Source organism: Parasteatoda tepidariorum, chromosome 5 (genome assembly GCF_043381705.1).
Source record: "Parasteatoda tepidariorum isolate YZ-2023 chromosome 5, CAS_Ptep_4.0, whole genome shotgun sequence".
Taxonomy (NCBI): Eukaryota; Metazoa; Arthropoda; class Arachnida; order Araneae; family Theridiidae; genus Parasteatoda; species Parasteatoda tepidariorum.
The window spans coordinates 6,953,878-6,977,968 of record NC_092208.1 but is presented as its reverse complement, the minus strand read 5'-3'; the positions used below and the strand labels follow the sequence as shown (position 1 = coordinate 6,977,968).

General features: G+C 33.5%; 1 protein-coding gene across 1 annotated transcript in view; it reads right to left on the bottom strand.

The window, feature by feature from the left end:
* LOC107453616 (SCY1-like protein 2) overlaps window positions 1-24,091 on the bottom strand; it is a 466,439-nt gene that overhangs the window by 169,736 nt on the left and 272,612 nt on the right. The window contains exon 4 of the mRNA XM_071180877.1: window positions 11,348-11,495. Coding sequence (XP_071036978.1) covers window positions 11,348-11,495 — 148 coding nt within the window. The remainder of the gene's footprint in view (window positions 1-11,347; window positions 11,496-24,091) is intronic.

The window sequence follows — 24,091 nt, the reverse complement described above, 5'->3', positions numbered from 1 at the left end:
ATAATTCCATCATAAACCATTATATTTTTTGATAGTAACCAACTTAAGTAACCATCACCTCAATGTAAGAATTTAGACTGATTTATGAGGGTTTGCTCATATCGAACAACCACGAATCTCCATCATAGTATCATAGAAATAAAATGTTGGAACGATCATGAACAACCACTGTAAGAATTCGGACTGATTTATGATGTTCCAACATAAAAAACAAATTGTTTTGATGGTATATTCCTGAAAACCAAGAAGAATTTCTATCAAACTATCTTGAAAGTTTATAATTGGAGCCATTATGGACCATCACGGATCATCAAGGATTGTTGGTCCATAAGAATCAAACTTCTCTTGATGGTTAACCATCATGTTATTGAAGTAGCGTTTCCCATCATGGAATGATGGAAGTTTGTAGGCATATTAAACACCAGAAACACACAAGGAAGGTTGGATGACCGGACCATCAAATGATGTTGGACCGTCGGGAGTCACAATAAAACCAACATAAACCATCAAACTTTTTTAATGGGACCATCAAGAATTTTGACTTGGGTACAGTTCAGGTGTATTTTATAAAATTGTTTTGATGGTATATTTCTGAGAACCAACGAGAATTCCCATCAAACCATTAGGGAAACGTAGTTGGAACCATCACGGATTATTGGTTCATGAGAGTCAAACTTTTCTTGATGGTTAACCATCAAAGTATAGTATCATTTTCCATCATGGAATGACATAAATTTGTTGGCATATATAAAACCATGAACACGTAATGGGAAATGCTGGATAATGGTGACCATCATGAATCGCACTGAAACCAGTATAAACCATCAAAAAATTTTGATGGGACCATCAAGAATTTGGGATTGGGTACTAACACTCAATGGTTTAAAGGGGTTATTTCAAATATGCTTATTGGTGTACAAAAACGTGAAAAGTGTACTAAAACCTATTTTCTCTGAATAAAATTTCTTTTTTCCTTATAAGTTTACCATTAGAATATAACAGGAAGCTGGGAAATATGTTCACAATAGTTTGGTCAAGAGATGTCTTGAAAGTTATGACCCTTAATGTTACTTAGGATTCTCTATTTATTATTGTTGCCAACATTATTATTAAAATACTGACAAAGTTTATGTCTGACTAATGCCTGGTTTTCTCTTTCTAAGAAACTAAAATCCTATTAATTCAAAACTTAAATATGTCTACTTTAAAATCATATTTATTATTTCAAATTTTATCTTTCTAATTTTTATATCAAATTATTAAAATTAAAAAAGATAAGAAAATGTTAAAAATGATATGATTTTATGCAATAAAATTAAAAGCTTACAAGGGAAACTAGGGAAGTGTGACTCGCCAATTTTGAAATAAACTAGTGGGATGTATGCCTTATGAGGAACAATTTTAGGGGGCAACATTCGTTTCGGCCCATAGAAGGTCTTGTGAGAGATAAAAAAAAATTAAATATATGGAAAAATCAGTATTTTATTACTTCAATGCAGACTATTAGTAATTGCAATTGTCTCATAATCCAATTAATTTGTAATTAATTGGATAATTAATTTATTTTTAATTAATAAATTAATCAGAAAATTAATTAATTATTAATTAATTGCTAATTATTAATTAATTGTTCATTAATTAATTGATTTGCAATTACATACTCCAATTAATTTGGAAAGTTTTTTAAAGAAAAAAAATAAAAAAATTTTGATGTAAATATTTTTTTTTAAATTAACCTAACAGGTTTTTCTGAAAAACTGCAGATACATAAAATTTTCAAAATCAATTTTAACAATAAATATGCATTATATATTATGTGAAAGTAATTAATTATCCAATTAATTACAAATTAATTGGAGTATGAGACAATTACAATAACTAATAGTCTGCATTGAAGTAATAAAATACTGATTTTTCTATATATTGAATAATTTTCTATCTTTCATACGACCTTCTATGGGCCGAAACGAATGTTGCCCCCTAAAATTGTTCCTCATAAGGCATACATCCCACTAGTTTATTTCAAAATTGGCGAGTCACACTTCCCTAGTTTCCCTTGTTAGAATTAATAAAAGTTATGTATTAATATAAGAAATATTTAGAAAAAATGTGAGTATTTTAATAATAATAAAGCTAATAAGTGAGTATTTTAATAATATTTTAATAATAATATCAATTTCTAAGCACAGAAAGGTAGGGCTTATTATAATACTATTCTATAATATAAAAGTATACTATAATACTATTCTATGTAAAAGTGTAATATAATACTAATCATTCTATTCTATAATATAAAAGCTGTTTAACTTCGGATGTTATTTCAACGCAAATATTAAATGCATATCAAAAGATTACAAAATGATTACTATTTCTTAACATATCTAATTACCTAATTTAAAATTACTAATGTTTATACACGTGCTTCATTATAATTAATGTAAATATAGCAAACATAGCATAAAACGGATAATCAATACTCAACACTATCAAAATAAAGTCTCGTAGTTAGTACGATAGTAAAGCAGTTCATAATTTGTTCGAGATTAACACGCATTTAGTTTAATGAATTTGTTCAAATCTTAATTCATCATTTTTAAAATGATTAGATAAATTCTTCGTTCGAAACAAGAGCTCTATGCAGCATTTAATGAGATCTGATATTAAGTTCAGATATTCTAATTGCTATTTTCTTTTGTTTTGTTTGGAATCGTGAAAAAATAAGAATGCTTGATTTTGATGCAGAAAATAAATAAATAAAGACTGAGTTAAAATGTACAGCTTTAAATGAATATAAATAAAGAAATAAAAGCAACTTTGAAAAAGAAAAGAATATAATGCCAACAGTGGTTACCCTTTCCTTAAATGCTGTTTTTTTTCCGATTAGATTTTCATAAAAGCTCCAACATGTCAACAATTTATCGTCTGAATTGTTTTACAATTTTAGTCAATTTACGTTTATCAAGACGTTACAAAATTCTTTTCTGTTTTCAGTTTTCATATTTATATTAAAAATACCGGTCAAGTCAGTAATTATGAATAAGTTAATCATAAAAACAACATAAAAATATTTTAAATTAACGTTATGTATAAACAACAAAAATGCTTATTAGTGAAAATAAAAAGAAAAAGAAAACTCACTCTGGAAAAATTCAAATCCAAGAAGTTTCTAAATTATCGTCTGCTTTTTTATTTGTTCTTGTTGTGCTGCATTTTTATTTAATGCTTATGTCAGCTTGATTTATTATGTATACATTTCGTTACTTGTAATTATGTATGAGGAAACTGATCTAGTAGAAAAGTGTGCGGACATAAAAAAACAACAACAACATAGAACAGCACTTAATTTTGCAATGGGTAAATATCGAAGCGTTTACTATCTCATTAACTTTCGTTTCAATTATCGGATTTTAAAGTTCTAATACAAAATCTAAAAACAAGTTACAGAGACTAAATTGATATACTCTAAGCAATTTGTATAGACGATATTTCAGTATAAAAAATCACACTCAAAAACAGACTTTCTCTTAAAAAATGCTAATTTAAAACAGATTTTGCTTTGTTTGATCCCTCAAAGCATGGAACACAATCTGTGAAATATTGTTGTTGTTGTAGTTTACGTCGCACTATAGCTGCACAATGGGCTATGCGCGACGGTCTGGGAAACATCCCTGAGGATGATCCGAAGACATGCCATCACAATTTTGATCCTCAGCAGAGGGGATGCCCCCCCACTGCGGTGCCCAACGATCTGCACGCGAAGTTGAGCACTATAAGGTAGAACAGTTTAACGAGGACCATTACCGCACACCCTCGGTTCCTACGCAGACTGATCCAAGTGGTCACCCACCAGCACACTGATCGCAGCCAGTGATGCTTGAGTTCGGTGATCTGCTGGGAACCGCGTCTTAACCATCAGTCCACTGCGGGACCTGTGAAATATGGTCTCAATAGTTGTGGCTGGAGAGCGGCCTAAAGTTTGGACCACTTTAACATTAATTTTAATTTTTGTGTTTTTCAACGTATCTCCAGAACTAACACCGATATAAAAAGTATGGTCAAAGCTACCAGAAAAAAGCTAGCAAAAGAAGCTACCAAAGCTAGCGAAAGTATGGTAAGACTTAGCTTTCTTCTCTGCTCTATGTGAACACCAAAAAGCGCTATTATTTTTTTTAAAGCGCATTGGTGAAGGTTTTTTTGGTAAAAATAACGATGAAATATGTTTTTATTACGCTGCTGTCAGGTAGTAAATGTGGTAAAATTTGGTAATTTTCACAGTACTAGTATAATTTGAGATGACGCAAAAACGTTCAATAGGAAAACCTTTATTTTTAATAAAACTTGTTAACTTTTGTTTTCGTCAGTTAGTCGTTTTGTTTCTATGCATTTTCTTATCTAGCATTTACCAACCTCTCAATCGACAGGTATCGCGGTGAGCTGATCGTAAAGGCACGGTTCCCAGCAGATCACCGATGTCAAGCATCACTGGTTGCTGTCAGTAAGCGGGTGGGTGACCAATTTGATCAGCCAGCCAAGGGACTGAGGATGCGCTGCATCGGTCCCTGTCAAAATGTTCCACCGTAAAGTGCTCAACTTTGTTCGCAATTCGTCGGGCTACCAAAGCAAAGGAGCCATCCCCTCTGCAGAGGATCGAAATTGTGATGGCAAGTCTTCGGATCATCCTCAGGGATGCTTCCCAGATTGCCGCCAATAGCCCATTGCGCAGCTCTTATCCAGACCTAGTATGGAGTCCCTGGCCAAAGTATTAAACGCAGAATAAGATTCGATTTAAAATCTTAATTATCAGGTCATACAATACAGCTTTTATGTTCTTACGCAGCTGAAACCAGTTTGCACTTTTTGACATTCGTGTATCTATTGGTTAACATTGTAACGCAATACGTTAGAAATAAGTACAAATAGGAGGTATATAAAAAATCTCCTGAATAAAAACCCATCACATGTATGTTTCAATATAAAAGTATTGCATATGAACTCGTGCAAAACATGTCATTATTATAACACTACAGTCCGTCTAATAATTTGGTCTAATTATTGAAATATACAAATATAATACATGATATAATAAATATTCTATATTTATATAACATATCGTCTAATTTATCCAATAATTGAATTTATATTATATATCGCCTAATTTAACCAACTGACACAGAATGCAAACAAGGGGAAAACCGGTTTCAGTCACATAAAAACAATCAAGCTGTATAGTACAACCAGATAATTAAGATTTTACATAGAATCTTTTAGGGCGTCTAATAATTTGGCTGTAATAATCGGGACTGTATAATTCGGACATTTATCCAAGCGACTATGTGATTGTCGACATTCACCGGTTAAAGTCAACAACCACCAATTTCGGTCATTCACAGTAGTAAAGATACGACTTCTTTGAGTCCCGCAGTGGACTGATCGTTAAGACACGGTTCCCAGCAGATCACCGAAGTCAAGCATCACTGGCTGCGGTCAGTGTGCGGGTGGGTGACCACTTGGATTAGTTTTCTTTCGAGCCGAGGGTGTACGGTACTAGTCCTCGTTAAACTGTTCTACCGTAAAGTGATCGACTTCGCGATCAGGTCGTCGAACTACCGAAGCAGGGGTGTCATACCCTCTGCAGAGGATCAAAATTGCGATGGCATGTCTTCGGATCATCCTCAAGGATGCTTCCCAGACTGTCGGCAATAGCCCATTGTGCAGCTATAGTGCGACGTAAATTAACAACAACGACTTCTTTGAAATTTTAAAATAAGAGCAAAGATTAAATGACAAACCTTATAACATAAGCCAGGTGCATTTGAAAATGGAAGAGTTCAAGTGTTTCAAAAGTAAGGTAAGAAATACTGACAGGTTAGGGGGACTCAAAACGTATCCTATTTTTAAGATCCATCGCACGTGAATGTAAACTAAATATACTTGAAAGAAAAAATAAGTAACAAAAAAAATAGCTTTGCTACGAAGTGATTGATTGGGAACCGAAAAGGCAAATCAGGGCAGGATACATTTGCAGGATGCGAGGGCGGTGCAGAACTCACGTCAATGACTAGTGAATGGATTCTCATATGAACGAAGCGAGCTAATGTTAAAGGTTGGAAATAATTTCAGCTATATCCAAGCTAGAGCGGTGGTGGATCAGGGTTCGCCTTCCAATAAAGTGAACCTGGTTCGAGTCCCAACGATGGCTGATCTCGCAATCGGCTTGCAACAACCACAGTGCTGACGTAAAAAGTAGTAGACGGATCACGAGTTTGAGTCCCCCTCCCACCAAGATAACCGTGGAAAGTGTTCATGGTTTTCCGATCTATATAACGCAAATGCGGGCTATTTCTATCGAAAAGTCCACCGGGAAGGCAAATTTCATCCAACTAGTGGGTTGCGTCCCCTTCTCGCTAACGCTCGCCAACCCCTCGAAAATTGCTAAGCAATTTTATATGGTTTGCTTCGGAAACCAAGAACGCTTCGATCGCTACTAACTTAGGTACATTGCAAATGCACAAAATTCTAAGAATTCAAAACAATCTGTCAAATACATATAAAAACTTTTTTTTTAAAAAAAAATTACATCTTTTTAGTAAATACTAAGTCCTTAAAATAAATTTGAATTCAAATAAATGATATGTAATTCGTAATAAAAAACTAATAACAATAATAAAACAAATAAATTCGTGATACAAATCAAAAATCGTCAAATAAATTCGTAACATATAAATTCGCGAAAAAAAGCGCTTTCGACAAAATACTAAAATAGAGATCTATCGACAAAGACTACTCACTTCTGCCTAGCTTAATAGTATGAGATTGCAGCAGCTGATAGGGTGAATTTCGGAAGAGATCACATTTCTTAAGAATGCTCTCTGGTTATTTCAGTTTCCATTTTTAAAAGCGCTATATGTTGAACCACCTCAGCTAGCTTTGGCATGTGACATTTTTAGCGACAATCATGGGTCGATTTTCTAGCGTTGCTATTCGGGGTGTTGTAATGAGGCTTTTTTTTGTGGCCGTGTAAGAGAAATATATATATAGATACTTGATCGTGGAGTTCCCTTGTCTTCTATATTGTGTTCAAAATTACAAACAATATATTAGCAGTCGTAAACCTAAAATTGGGTTAGCTGTTCAACGACTGTTGCGAAATGTTAGTTATCCAAGCTAAATTTATGGTCATGAGCCTAACAATGTGCTGCTAAAGATGATTTATCTAATTCTTGAAGATGGGTAAATTTTTCGTGTTAGCTTAGCCTAAATTCCAAAATTCATCTGGTTTAACCGATGCAGCTAAAGTTGCAACTTTAAGCTATGTGGTAAATGCCCCAACGATTATAAGTACTGATTAATTTATATCAATTGCTGAAAATAGCTTTTAAATAAATTCATGAAAATAAAGAAAAGGCAGCAAAAAACACCCCAAACGGTGTGAAATTTTAGATTAAAATACTAATCATTCCCGTGCTTAAATCAGAATGAAAGCAATTCTACTTGTATGGAACGTGCAACAATTTCCTTCGATTTTCTAATTATACATTGTTTTCTTACTGAAAGATATTTTAAAAGAAATGCACCGTCAATAATTTGTCAAAAAAAGCAATCCTTTAATTATTCTATTCTTTATCTAAAAAAAGAAATCAAACTAAAGTGTTGAAAGAAATTGCATTCAGCAGTAAACGAGTACTTTTTAACGAGTAAAAATTTTCTTGAATGATACTCAAAAACTCGTATTTCGAGCAAATAATGAAAAGACGACAAGAAATGTCTGCAGCGATTTAATTTAAAAAATTTTTCTCCGGGTAATTGAACAAAATAATACTTTTTTATTATTTTCATTTGAATATCTTTTGAAATTTAAAAAATCACATATTATTATGTTTAGATTAGTCTATACATGAATAACTATGAAATTAAGACTACATTGCTCTTTATTCCTTTATAAAATATTCTAAATTGAAAATTTAAATGCATTTAGGCTAAATGAAGTGCATTCATTTCTATGATTTTTGAATACATAAGTTAAAAAAATATCTAACTAAATTATTGTATGATAAACAATGAAAACTATGAATGTCTAAATTAAATTATTGCATTATTCTCTGCGCACTGTATAAAAATTCATTTGAGTTTGATTTCATAATTAAGATGAAAAATATATTGATAATTGTTTTATTCAATACGTTTTCAAATATAAATGGAATTTTTTTTATTTCTTTTCGATTATGCCAGTTTAACTTCGAAATTTCAAGAGCATGAGTAATTAATGTTCGATAAGCTCTATTTTACTATATATTTATTTATGAATTCGTTTTTTGTGAGAATACGATAAAAATTTTGAAAACAAAATTTGCAAGTCCCAAAAATTTATGTCGAATCGAAAATAGATTAAAGTGAAACCTATTAAATTAATAGATTAAAGTGTGACTTTAAACTTATGTCTCAATCCCAAAAATAATTGTTCAAATATCTTATGTTTTTGATATATTTCTGCAGCAAAATGCCTTTTTCTTAAATGTTAAACATACATTAATGTTTGCGAAACTTGTAACACTATGAAGGAATTGTCAGAAATTAATGAAGTTAATTTCTGACACAGTACAAAGCACGCAGTACAAATAAGCATGCAGCAAGAATACTGCTGACAGTACAAATAAGCATGCAGCAAGAATACTGCTGACAGTACAAATAAGCATGCACAATTGTTGTACACGTGCTATCGCTTTGTAAATCTAATCATTTGAATGCATTCCCTCACCTTACATTTCATATAAGTTTTCTATTTTATATCCATCGTTAAACAGCCGACCCAACTTTTGAGTTTACGACTACTAATGTTCAACTACGTAGCCTTGTAATTTTGAACCCAATTTAAGAGACAAGGGAGCTCCTGGATCAAGTATTGGGAGAAATTTGCCTTCGTGGAGGACATTTTGATGGAACTAATACGCATTTGCGTTACATGGAGAGGAAGACCACGAGAACCTCCCACTGTCAGACCTGACGGCAAAGGGACTTTAACCCATGATCCGTCAACCACTGAGGATATTTCTCGTCAGCACTGTGGTCGGTACCAGCCGGATGAGGAATTCGTATCGACTGGGATTCGAACCCGGTTCGCCGCATTGGAGGGCGAAAGCTCTACCCCTTGAGTTCCCTGTATGTAGGCTCTAAAACATAGGATCGAATAAACAAGATATGATGGAATGTGCAGAAAGTGAAATTTAAGATCTGACTGACTAAACTATTGGGGCCGTATTTCTAAATCAGAACTATTCATGTTTTTGTGGTAGTCAAGTTTGGTTCAATTAACATAATGCTTACATGGTGTTGCCATTTTAATGAACATGAGTGTAGGATTGTCCAAATCACGCAACGCCGATTGTATTTCTCATACATTTGTTGTTCAAGATAACTTAAATAATTCGATGAAAAGAAATTGTAATTGTGACAACTTTATTTAAGTAGAAAAGTATCTTGCGTAAGTAAAATGGATATTCGATAATATAACATAATTATTACTATCAGAACGTTACGATTTTGTTCCAACCTTTTGAGAATTGTTCGAAAACTGTAACAAAGAAAACCATTTATTTGAGCCCATTCTTCTCACAACAAAAGAAAAATCAATTTTCCAACAACCAAAATGTTCTCCAGTCAAGTATTTAAAGTGAGAGAGATATTATTACCTCATTTCAAACGAGAGGGCGCACACAAAGCATTGTTGTCTACATGAAAAGGAATTAAAATCGTCACACGAACCAGAAGATTAGAAGTGCGTCCATAAATTAGTCTGTGTTGCATTAAATATTCATTAAGCCTCGTTTTAAAGCTCAAATTGAGTTTAGTTTCTAATTTAGTGGAGTCGAAAGTATAAGAGAAAGATTCCATACAAAAGACACGCATGAATATTCTGCAGATCGCTTCAGTTAATTTTGTACCCAATCCACACGTGGACGTTATTTGGCGTATATTTTCGTAACTCAAATTCACCAACGTCTGATAATATTCATAGCAACTATTGTAGTGTTTGACAAGTTCAATGTAATCTATTTAAACAAAACTCAAAAGATTGTCAGTGATGTTTTAATTAAATTGAGAGTAAAGATAATGAAGATATGAATCATTTATTTGATAATTCAATTAAGAACGAATATTAGATATATTTTTTTTTGTTGAATGGAAGAAATTGTTAAGTACAAATTGGTATGTGCAGTTAGCTAAATAAAAACTATTTTGCAGTTTGAATCATTTACGACTTAAAAATGATCTGACTTTCATACACTTAGTTGCTTATTACAAAGTACTTATACAAACTCACAAAATTAATTTTTACAATCAAAAAAAGCTTTTAAACTAGGTTCAAAAATGTACTTAAAAAAAAAAACTTTCCCTGATAGCAAAATAAGGTTTATTTTAACTCAGCAAGAAAACTTTTAATGTAAACCTAAAAAGGTTTGTTATGCGGTTTACGTGTAAACCTTCTAAATGAGATCTGTGACCATCTGTTCTATTCTACGCACATTACCCTAATCCAAAACCTTGGAAAACAATCTTTCATATAAAAACCTTAAATCGAGATTGACTTAGGGTTTTCAAGCATGGTAAAAATTCTTAAATAAAGCTAGTCTTAAGGTGAAAATAATCTTAAATCTAGGTCATTATATGGTTTCTTTTCGCAAATTCTTGTATGCTCATTTGCCAACCGGCCTGTGTAGGTGTTAGGGAACTGCCCTTGCGTCAGAAAGGTTCTGGGTTCGAATCCCGGGCAAAGGTATGGATGTTCTTTACTTCTCTGTACTATCTGTCTTTACTGTGTTAGCAACGTTGGCCCACCTAGTTTGAAAGAGTGGTCAACAAATCTGCCCCTCAGGTGCCTGTATGACCTAGGTCATTCTCCAGGTGGGCATTGGACAAAAAATGCATGCTCATCTAAAACTCACCTTGTCATGAAATTTTAAAGGACAATGCAATTTCATCCTATCGCTAGTGTGACGTCAGATAAAACGTCATTATGGAGCTATGTGACCATTTAACTCGAAGTGACAATATTTTTTAATTTAAAAAAGCTTTAAAAAATACTTTTTTTTCATCCTTTTAGGATGAAAGGTTTGAAACTGCAATATTTTTCGCTTTATTGAAAAAAGGTTTTTAGTACAAACATTTTCGCGACAGTTAAAAAAAAAAAAAAAAAATTCGACGCAAAGTTGCCGAAAGGGTTACACGCTTTCTGGGATCTGACATATGTCAGATTAAGAGCATAAGCAACAACAACGACAACAACAAACCAAGTGTGACGTCACTTGCAAGCAACCCAATTGCAAATTCAAACAAAATGGCCGATATTTACCTGTAGTAGACCGTATTTAATTTCTATGTCGAGGAATGCGTAGTCACGTACATTGTTCGGTAGATTCTGTGGTAGCCTCTCTTCTAGATATCCCAAGATGTTGGCAAGGCTTGCTATCACTGGCTCCGTTGCGAAAGCCAGGGTTTCGCTGCAATCAAAAGAAAGGAAATTAACCACACACTACACTGTTAAAATTTTCATTCTAAAATGGTAACATTTCTATGGTGAAAATTCTATGGTATTTTCTATGGTAAACATAACCGGCAGCAGTCTGCTCATCTGAGTAACAGTAAAGTCTACGGAAAACAACATATTTTATCAACATATATCGGTGTATACAACTAGTATGGTTAAAAAAAACGTAAATACAAAGCTATGCAGTTTTTAAGCCATTTACAACTATCATGGCTTCAAAACCTGAAAAAAAATTAAATTAAACTGAGTTTGGAGACAGTTTAGCAGCTTTATAGTGCTGCCATCTATGCGTAAATGAGAATATCATTCTCTAATAGATCAGAGTCACAAATTGGGGAGTGCAGGACATTGGAAACTCTTCATTGTTGAAATGAAACGGAGGAAATGTAGTAGTATCGACACTGGGTCTCGAACCCCTGTTCTGTCGGTCATGAGATTGACAGATTAGTCATCTCGGCTATAATATGCACCCAACTGCAAGGAACTAAGTGGCTTCATTTGGTGGGGTGATAAAATTCTGGTTGTTTAATCGTATTAAGTGAAATCAGTTAATAAACGATTTTTCTCACAGTTAACAGTTTTAATACCATCTCATTTATGTTTAGTTGACTTACAACTATTTTAATTTTGCTTGACTATTGTAAAATAACAATTAAATGATAAAATATGGTAAAATAGCAATTAAATGATAAAATATGGTAAAATAATAATTAAATAAAAGATCATTTACTACTAGTTTGGTTAAAAAAATCATGAATACAAAGCTATATGATTTTTTTTAACCTCTTACAACTAGCATGGCTTCAAAATCCTACAATAAGAACGGCTTCGTCAACGGCTTCTGCTATCTATGCGTAAATGAGAGAATCGTATTCTATTATTTCAGGGTCAAAAATTGGGGAGTTCAGTTCACTGGAAATTCCTCATGTGTTGAAAGGAATGGAGGAAACACTGTGGTGTCAACGCTTGGAATCGAACCCTCGTTCAGTTGGTCACTAGATTATCTCGCTCGGTTCACATTATCCAGTTCGGCAAAAATATGTATCCATTTTTCAAGTGGCTTCATTAGTTGAGCCTATTTGGTGCTATAAAATTCTGGTTGTATAACCGCATTAGATGAAAACAGTTAATAAATTCTCACAGTTAAGAGTTTGAATAACATGGTTATTATATGGTTATTTGACTGTCTTGCTTAAATATGGTAAAATAACTATTAAATAAATTGTTATTCAGCCATTTCTCCTGAGAAATTTCTAACAGTATAGGTGAATAAGAATTACTGTGAGTGATTTCTTGAACGCTTATTTTTCTAAATAATTAACGTTTACTAAGTATTAAAAAAAGTTTCAAATGGCCAGCCATTAACACTAGGACTGCGCGGCATCATATTTTGCTATACAGTACAAAACGCCGCTGATTTGAAATAAATGTGAGATTAGGTCTTGACTATAACAAATACTAATAGCTGACCAGGTGGCCGAGTGGTTAGCGTGTCTGACTGCGGAGCCACTGGCCGCGGGTTCGAATCCTGCTCAGGGCATGAATGTCTCTTTCTCTCTCTGTGTTCTATGTCGTGTAAATATGACCCGCCCTATAAACGGGCTTGTGGTTGTGTGACGTGGGCGACGCTGCTTCACCGCCGTGGCTTCGGAACAGGTGCCCACTGGGTAACGAGAAGAGAGTAGAGTAGCAGTTCTGGCATTTCTGTGGCCAATGGGACAAACCCCAAGTGCCCGCCATTAAAAAAAATACTAATATCAATATCTCGATTAAATACAGTTTATCTTAAAAATATCATAAACATGATTGTCTTTTTTTAGTAAATTTATGGTATATCTTTTTAGAATACATAATTTTGAGCAAAATATAATAAAATCATAAATCTACTCTCAGATTATGCTTAACTTTATTGGTGTTAGACAGTAAAAAAAATGTGTAACGTTTCCCCCCCCCCCCGTAAAATTGCCCTTTTAAGAGCCATCAAATCACAATATATATTGAAAGAATTATTTCAACAAAGTATATGTACTCATACTCATATTCATACATTCATACTCATATACCCATACTCATATATTCATTTACTCATACTCATACGCTCCTACTCATTCACTCATACTCATTCTCTCCTACTCATATGCTCATACTCATTTTCTCTTACTCATATACTCATACACTCATACTTATATTTTCATACTCATAATCATATATTCATATACTCATACACTCATTTTCTCATACTCATATACTCATATACTCATACTCATATATTCATTTACTCATGCTCATATATTCATTTACTCATATACTCACACGTACACTCAAATACTCATACTCATATCATTCATATGAGAGATAGAGTAACGGGGAAACTGTTTCAATAAAATTGAAAACTGTTGAAATAAAATAAAATAAAATAATTTTATTCTGAAAGTGCTTTAAAGTTTTAAATGGTTTTAAATACCACGAGATTAAAAAATATATTTATGTAGTTATTATTAAACAATAGCATATAAAAAGATAAAAAGCACATATTATTATATTCAGCTCCACATGCATTGAAGATAATATTTATAAAATGAATAAATCGAAAATAAAACTGCTAGATTCAGAAACAAGAGCAATTGTGAAACTCGTTGCCGATATAAATAATGAATTTTTTTTAACCTGAAAAAACTAAAAGTTCTAAACAATCACACGAAAAAGAAATTTACGAACTTATTAGTGGAGAAATACGAACTGTTTCGAAAGTTTATTATTCTGATTAAAAAAAAATTGGTTTAATAAGCTTATCGAGATCCTCATCAAACTGTTATTTTGGTGTACGGATTTTAATCCTTCTAAGTTGTTTGCAGTTAATTAGGAATATTTTTCGAGCGTTTCTGAAAATTTAAGAGTAGATGGAATTTTCCTTTTAATTGAAAAGAACTTAAGTAACATACACTCTAAAATTCGATTTTTTTTTTTGGTGTACTAGATCAAACAGAATTTTACGTACGAAATTATTTTAGTCGTTTTTTTTTCGTGAATGTCATTAATTTTAATTAAAAGTTCAATAAAGGAAAAATGTGTACCGTACTCATTAACCACTTTTTGATTTTTAGTTTAAACCTTTGACAGGCAAGTCAGACATATAACTTTAATGACGTAAAAAAAAATGGCCGTTTTAATTCCTCGGAAAAAAAGAATCGATTTCTTTTTTAACCAAGAAAATTTGATTTTGATTTTTCATCTGCAATAGATGGCAAAATAAGGTTTATTTTAACTCAGCAAAAACCTCTTAAACCCACTTAAAAAGATTTACAATGCAGTTTACGTGTAAACCTTCTAACCTTAAAATGAGATCTGTGTCAATCCGATCTATTCCACGCATATTACCCTAATCCAAAACCTTGAAAACAACCTTTTATATAAAAACCTTAAATCGAGGTTGTCTTAGGGTTTTTGAGAGTGAAAAAATCCTTTTATAAAGCTAGTCTCGAGGTGAAAATAATCTTAAATCTAGGTAATTATAAGGTGTCTTTTCGCTGACTCTTGTATGCTCAGCTTAAAACCACCTTGTCATGAAATTGTAATGCACACTGCAATTTGATCCAATCGGTAGTGTAACGTCAGCTATAACGTCATTATGGACCCAAATGACGATACTTTTGAGAAACGCTTTAAAAAATAATTTTTAATCCTTTTAGGATAAAAGATTGAAAGGTATTGAAAAAAGGTTTTCAGTACAAACATTTTCGTGACAATAGAAAGAAAATTCCGACCACAAAGTTGCCGTAAGGTTTACATGCTTTCTGGACTAGTGTTTATTTAACTACCACTCTTCTTAGAGGGAAAAGAAACTGAGGAATATTAATTTTGATGAAATTAAGCAAAATTAGTATTGATCTTTAATTTATATAGGTCCCGCAGTGGACTGATCGTCAAGACACGGTTCCCAGCAGATCACCGAAGTCAAGCCTCACTGGCTACGGTCAGTGTGCGGGTGGGTGACCACTTGGATCAGTCTGCGTAGGGACCGAGGGTGTGCGGTATTGGTCCTCGTTAAACTGTGCTACCGTAAAGTGCTCGACTTCGCGCGCAGGTCGTCGGGCTACCGAAGCGGGGGTGCCATCCCCTCCGCAGAGGATCAAAATTGTGATGGCATGTCTTCGGATCATCCTGCGGGATGTTTCCCAGACCGTCGCCAATAGCCCATTGTGCAGCTCTAGTTTCGACGTAAAGTAACAACAACAACAATTTATATAGTAAGCTAATTTCTTTGAGAAAAATCCCAGTACCCGTAACTGTAACGAACTTAAGTGATACCAGAGGGGTTGATTGCTATATTAAGCAGCCAGCTCCTTTCTCGAACAAAAACGCCCTGCGCTTGTAATTATAACAAAATTCAGAACAAATAGTAGAGTTGACCGTCAAATTATTCATAAAAATAATTGACTTTAATTGTCTCTCGAACTTTAGCAAAATCCGTTCATGAACGCTAATTTATACAGCCAGTTTCCCTATTTTAAGAAAAAAATGTTTTTAATAATAACTTACTTCAGAAAAAAAAATAAGTTGACCATGAATTTAATCAGCCAACACCATTCTCTAACAACTGCCCAATATACCCATAATTAAAACAAACTTCCGACAAATCAGTAGAGTAAACCGTTAATTTATACGCTTATTGTATAATGCTTCCAAAATCAATTTAGCTATAGTTTGTCCATAAAAAAAAACTCCCCTCGCCACGAAGTCTAAGGCAATCTGCGGCTATGGAAACCAGAAATAGCTCATTTCAAAGAGGGGAGATTCTTTCTCCCATGATTCCCTTTCTCTCGCCGGCTTGAGCCGAAACCTCCCTTAATGTCCCAACACCTCTATTTGAAATAGTTAAACCTCATAACCATAGTCACCACCCCTACTCCAGACGAATAGATAGGGGAGTTCCTTACACCGAAAAACTATAAGAATAATCTTTTCCATGGTGATTTTAGTGTCAGTCTATTTACACAAAGGACTTAAAACACAAGCGGCAACAAAGGACATATCTCTCTTACTTCCCCTGATCACAGTCGATGGACGCCTTCAATTTTTGGCAGAATCCGACACTAGTCTATTTCGCCTCGTTCCAAGTTTCACCACTTTGATTCGACATACAAAGAACCTGTGCCTCAAACAATTTTAAAACCCGAGCAGAAAATAACTTCCATAATGTTAATTTTAGACCGATTGGCCACATACTTCTTGATAAGAAACTTATGAGCAAACCTGTTTTTTTCATGATCACGGTGGCTTATGGGCATAAATTTATTTTTGCGGTCAGTGACTAAAATAATACGGTGGCTGACCGTAACCTAGCAATGGACTTTTATTAGAGAAATTGCAACATTAAATGTATACACTTATTTGATTTCACTCTTGGCAAGGATTCAAAAAATAAGTATTCGGATTAGTGATTACAGGACGTTCAGTACAGATTATTTTTAGTTGCAACGATTAGGCGTCACCTGATTCGCTTATCAAATGCGCCAAAATGATCGCCAATCGCACAAAATGGAATGATTTTTTGAGTTAAAAACGTTCGAAAACATTCTTACACCTGAAATGTGAGAAATATTGTGATTTGTGCTAGGAAACCTGAACTATAGATATTAATCAACAATAGATGTTTTTATAATACGCGTTTGTGATGGTTGGCCTCGTGGTTCATCCTCTATATTGATAAGACAATTTGATAATATCACATTAAAAAAAATTATTAAGGTAAAACTTTATGCACACCGTTATATTATTAAGATAACTCCTAAGATTTGAGAGCATTAGCCGCAGAGTAAATCTTTTTGCCGAAACACGCACGAATTCATACTAAAATCAAAAGTCATGGTAGATAGGTAGGCACTTTATTTACGTCGCACTAGAGCTGCGGTCTGGGAAGCAACCCTGAATATGATCAGAAGACGTGACATCGCAATTTCTATAATCTGCAGAGGGGATGGTTACCCTACTTTGGTAGCCCGATGACCTGCGCTTGAAGTCGAGCCCTTGGAACAATTAAGCGAGGATCGATACAGCGCACCCTCCATCCCTACGGAGGCTGATCAAAGTGGTCACCCACCCGCTTTCTGACAGCATCCAATGATGCTCGACTTCGGTGTTCTACTGGGAACCGTGTCTTTGCGACCAGTCCACTGCGGGACTTAGAAATAGATGAATCTTAGAGTATCTAAGATATATAAGCGATGACTATTACAGGTACAATGAATTAAATCCGATTTAAATACATAAAACAAAATCCAATTCTTAATTTATTAATTTTTTTTAAAAGTTAAGACAAAGAATTGTAATAATTTTTTGTTCGCATGCTTCTGTCAATATATACCCAATCAGAGAAATGCAATGAAAGATAGGTAAAGCTTATTTTGACTTAAACAACAAAATATCTACCTATGTTTATACAAATTGCTTGGATATTTCGCAACTGCTATCTTTTTATATATATTTTCACAAATCCAAAAAAAAAAAAAATTATAATAATAATAATGTAATTATTATCTAAACAGTGTTGTCCCCAAATTAACTGTAGCTATTTCATTTGACAAATATTTTATGACAAAAAAACACTAGATTAATTTATTTTATGGAAAAAAGAAACTGAAAAAAATATTTTGTGCAAGTAAGATTTTAACTAAATTAGGTAGTTTTTATTTATTTATTTACGATGCCACTCATTTACACATGTTTCGAAAGGTTAAAATAGATCCAACACTTTTACTAAAATGCTTGTAACTTTGATAGGGAAGTACTCACTATTTCAGTGACACGAAAGACAAGTGTATATATTACCATGAATGGCCGAAATCAAGAGAATGTCGACTTTCACCGGTGAATGTCAACAATCGCTTTGGTGAATGTCCGAAATATTTGTTATATCCGATTTGATATTAATTTATTCGTCGATATTATTATATTTATTCGATATTTTAATATCTGCTGAGGGCAGATTAGGAGAAACATCAGTGTTCGCAGTACCGGTTAAGTGCATACTAGGCAGTGGCCCTTGACTTTAAAAAAGCACTAATGTCGGGCATACCGGGCAAATATGTACCGAGCTGTGGCACTGAGCCTTAAAAAACATTGATGTAGCGAATACCGGGCAAGTGGCCCCTGATTAAACTTGGTATGTATTTCTTGCATTTACCAAAGTGACTATGCGATTGTCAACATTCACCGGTAGAAGTCAACAACCACCAATTTCTATGAGTCACTGTAAAACACACGCACACACACACAGATATATATATATATATATATAAGAAAACATAAATAATCATAGTAGCAGTATTTGGTGGTANCAACCCTGTTATCAGTGTTGTATTTAGCTTGAAATAATTGCAGTCTTAAGCCATCATACGTTCTAAACAGGTTTATTTAAAGGTAGGCTGGTATTGATAACAGTTCACGTCCCCACTCCTACAAAGGAGGGAGCGTGGACAAGACTCCTGACAATTCCGGAACAGCTTATCAGGATCAACTCATGATGAAAGGACACGCAAAACTATGTGTTCTTACGTTTTATACCAACACAGATTTGAGGTAAAAAGGCACACTTCGTACATTCCTTGTAACCTTACGCATTAAGGAAAATCATTTCTGCTTCCTTATATGGAATTGAAAAAGGGAACGATTCTAAAAATAACTCTTCCTTCGAAATATAAATCTATTTATATTTTAATGGTATGCTTTCAGCCATGAATTCCCAAAATGGAATCTCTCTACGCTTATTCTTTAACAAAGACATTTTATGAAAACGAGAGAGTTTTAATTCTTTTATTAATACGAAAGTATTTAATTTTTGTATTACATATATATATATATATATATAACGTCGTTGTCGGGTGGAAGGATTAAAATAGGTCTTAGGTCGGGAAGGAGGGTACAAAATTTATTTATTAATTATTAGGACAGAGCAGTCATGAGAGTATGTAAAAGAGAACATGAAAAGTTGCGCTCCTTGGTTATATGTGAGGGAAAATCTTGCAAAGTAAAATCTGTAAAATTTCTTAATTTAGGGAAAGAGGGAAATCTTAGTAGTTGCTATTGGTTTATGAAATAGATCGAGCGCTTTCCACACAGAGCAAAGGGAAAAATGTCCTGCCCTTAATTAAATGCATACTTGAGCCAAAATAGATTTAAGAACAGGATGTGGCTTTCAAAAGTGTGAGAAAGTATTTCGATTAGAATAATAATTAGGATAACATAAAAAGATTAATATATATATATATTTGATTTTACTTTGGAATTTACTCTCTATAGAAAAAATAGTTAATTTCATATGATACAAAAATTATATGCTTAAAAAATAATTGTTATTAAATACAGATGATGTCACTGCGAATTAAGTACCTACTGGTAATAAAATTGACTTATGGAAAAAGGTTTTTATAAACTTTCTATAAATCTTAAAGAATCGATAAACGCTTGAGTATAATTCCATTAATTAAAGATTAATAGGATAGAATTGTTGTATCTGCAATAGAAAAATGGATTTTAATTAGAAAAGTTTTCTTAAGACTCATTATCTATAATGTTTTTTTTTCACTATAAGTTAAGTGAAAAACAAATGCATACAGTTAACAGAAGCATAAAGAAAATTTGTTTCGAATTGTATGCTAAAACAATTAGCAAAAATAGAACTAAGAAGATGCATCAAGGAAAGACTTCGAAATTTTTAAAAAGAACACTCACAGATTAATGGATGTTTTTAAGGGACTAATTGGAGCGATTAAACAAATTCTATAAGTAATTGCACTTTTTAACTAAGATAAACAAGGAAGGAATAATAATTATTAAACTGGGCTTAGATAAACGGGAATAGCAAACGAAATAAAAATATTTGTTTTCCTGTCTAATTTTTCTGTTATATTCTAAAGATATAACTAGGGAATGTCTTTTGAAATGGCGTCAACAATGCTCCAGAGAGAATATTTCAGTTTTTTTGTTTGTTTGATTAACGATTCAATGCACACAAATTGTAATTGACTCTTTTTGAATGGATGTGTTTGTGTTTGGACAGATTTATCGTTTTTGCTTAGAGATTATTTTAGAGAATCGATAGAATGTAATCATTAAGCTTCTAGATATACAGACCCTGGACAAATTATTAGACGCACTTGAGATTCTATGTAAAATCTTAATTATCAGGTGATACTATGCAGCTTTATCTTTTTTACGCGACTGAAACCGGTTTGCAGTTGTTTAAGTTCCTGTATCAGTTGGTTAACATTGTAATGCAATACGTTGAAAATAAATACAAATAGGAAGTGTATAAAAACTCTCCTGAATAAAAACCCATTTCATGTATGTTTAAATATAAAAGTATTGCCTATAAACTCGTGCAAAACATGTCATTATTAAAACACAACAGTGCGCCCAATCATTTCTAATTAGCAATTTCCTCTAAGAAATTGGATACATCGAAAGTGTGTTCTCTTCCTTTAAAATAACATCAATGTTTCACGAGTGTACACATTGGCATGTGAAAGTGTGATCACAGTGATCTATCTATTATGCGTAGTTATACGTGACTCTAAATACACAATAATTATTAATTCATAGTCACACAAGCATTTTAAATTGCGGTCATTGACTGATTTGTACCCATTTGAAAAATTAGTTATGTTTGTTTCTTTACTGAACTACTAAAGTGAAAGAGCCGCGATGGCTCAGGTGATAGAGCGTTCGCCTTCCAATGAGGGGAACCGGGTTCGAGTCCCGGCGATGGCTGGGCGATACGAATTCCGCATATTGCTTGCACCGATCACAGTACTGACGGGATATATCTTCACGAATCATAGGTTAAAGTCCCCTTGGCATCAGGCTAACCGTGGGTGGGTCTCGTGGTCTTTCTCTCCATGTAACATAAATGCAGGTTAGGTTAGCTCCATCAGAAAGTCCCAAATTTCTCCCACTACTTGATCCAGTAGTTCCAGTGTCGTCTGGATTGGGCTCAAAATTACAAGGCAGCGGAGGCGAACATTAGCTGTCGTAAACCAAAAAATTGGATTCGCTGCTCAACGACGGTTATTATTAACAAACGTGAAACGTAGTTGTCAGGAATTGATACAAACTACTGATTTTTTGTATCGAACAACTCATGACGCTACATTTTCAAGAAATGTAGGACGCTACACTATAAATTACAATAAAAATTAGCGACTACAGTAGTTTCACTACTTGTAGTGCGCTACTACCGACCACTGGTCGGTAGCGACCATTTTTGACCATCACTTTCATTTGTGTAATTTTTCAATAATCTGGAAAAATTTTAAGATGTTACATAATAGTACGGGAAATTGTCTGAAAAGATGATGTGGTCAATTTACAATTATATGTTAAGATTAGCATTCAATGGAATTCCTGAACTAGTTTTGTGGTCAGCATGCTAGGGAGACAATTAGTTAGGTTACTGATAGCGATATCTAGCATGCCTTTTAATATGTACATTTTCCCTCGTTCGAACCTGGCCTTCTTATAAGAATCTCAGGAATTTTTTGCCACCTGTTTTCGTTGCTCTCTTTCTCTCCATGTAAAGTTTTTGTGTTGAGAGAAAAGGAAGCAGATTTTTTGCGAGGACGTGGCTGTAAATAACTAAAATAAATAGTTTTCCTTAGGCTTGCGTGTCTGTGAGGAGGTTTATTAGTCGGGCAGAAAAATCCCCTGACTACCTTCTGTGCGACGTTAAGAAGCAGAATTCACCGTATGAAATCACAAAAATAAAATTACTTTTAATTATGCATTTGTAAATAATTAACAAAAATTTATGATACAGTTACAAAAATGTTTCTAACTTTTATTATAAAGATTAAATTAGGTTCCTTATAAGAAAATGCAAATTAGACTGGCGATCAACAAGTAAGGATAGGATAGTCAACTAGTCAGATTTCATTGTAACTTGTTTGATAAAATTAGATTTTTTCAAATTTATAAGTAACATTTGTAACACAAAATTATAAAACGTTTCAGAGAAAAAAATTTTAAAAATAAATTTTGAGATTGTTGACTTTTATTTTTATTTTATAACCGTCTTTGAATAGCCGACCCAATATTCGGGAGTTTACGACTACTAATGATAAACACAGTAGACTTGTTATTTTGAACCCAATCCAGAAGACAGGGAAAACTTCTGGATCAAGTATTGGGAGAAATTTGCCTTTGTGAAGGACTTTTTGATGGAACTAAAATGATTTAAATATTTCGATATATTTCGATGAGGTATTTCCAAAAACTTTCCCAATATTATAAAATTTTAAATATTTTGATAATTTATAAGTATGAAGCCTATACTTTTTTGACGTAAATTTCCCAATTTTAGAAAATTTTAAAATTTGATTCATTGTGATCAAGAAAAATCATCGCTTGCTTGGTGGTTCCACAAGCGGTGAATAAATCTAGATGACACATCGAAATCAATATAAAAAATTTTAAATCTAGATCCAATACTTTTTTGACATAAATAGTTTTTGCAAATATACATTTTGTTTTAAAATTGTGCTTTGTAATGAGTTTATTTTAGAACTGCCGGTGAACAGCAGATCCAATTTTGGGTTTACGACTGCTAATGTTCAACTCCGTAGCGTTGTAATTTTTAACCCAATCCAGAAGACAAGGAAACTCCTGAATCAAGTAATGGGAGAAATTCGCCTTTGTGGAAGACTCTTTGATGGAACTAACTCGCATTTGCTTTACACGGAGAGAAAAGCCATGAAAACCTCCCACGGTTTGCCTGACGGCAAGGGGACTCTAACCCATGATCTGTCTACCACTGAGGATATTTCGCGTCAGCGCTGTGGTCGGTGCAAGCCGGATGCGGAATTCGTATCGACCAGCTATTGCTGGGATTCGAACCCGGTTCACCTCATTGTGAGGCGAACTCTCTATCCCCTGAGCCATCACGGTTTTTCAGATTGTTGATTGCTATTGCTTTTGATACAGTTTAATTGGGTCACAATTATTACGAAAAAGACAACAACAAATTAATGAGCATGAAAGTCGGAAAAGAAATTACAACAAGCGTCGCGATATCTAACATAGTATCGGGTTTTAATCATGAAATCGGTTAGATTTATATTTTGCTTTTAATACTGATTAACTACACTGGTATAAGAAATTAAGAAAATTTGCAGATTTGGTCGATTATCTCTAGAACTAAAGGACCAATTGTAATGACATTTGATATGTATGTACATTGATACAATACAAAACAAATAACCATTCAATAAGTATAATACACACGCATGATATCGCGTAACACTCGTTGGATCAGGAAGGTATGAATCAGCGGTTGCAGAGTAAACAAAACAAAACAAAAAATGGGTCCCCTCTTATAGATATACAGGCTTTGGCAGTTTATCATTTCCTGTGACAATTGGCCTGAAGTGTCCTGTGGCAATTTCATACCTTCCTACTCCAAAGAATGTTGCATACCATCATGCGTGTGTATTACAATTGTCGAATGATTATTTATTTTGTATTGTATCAATGTATGTACAGTCCGCAAAAAAAAAA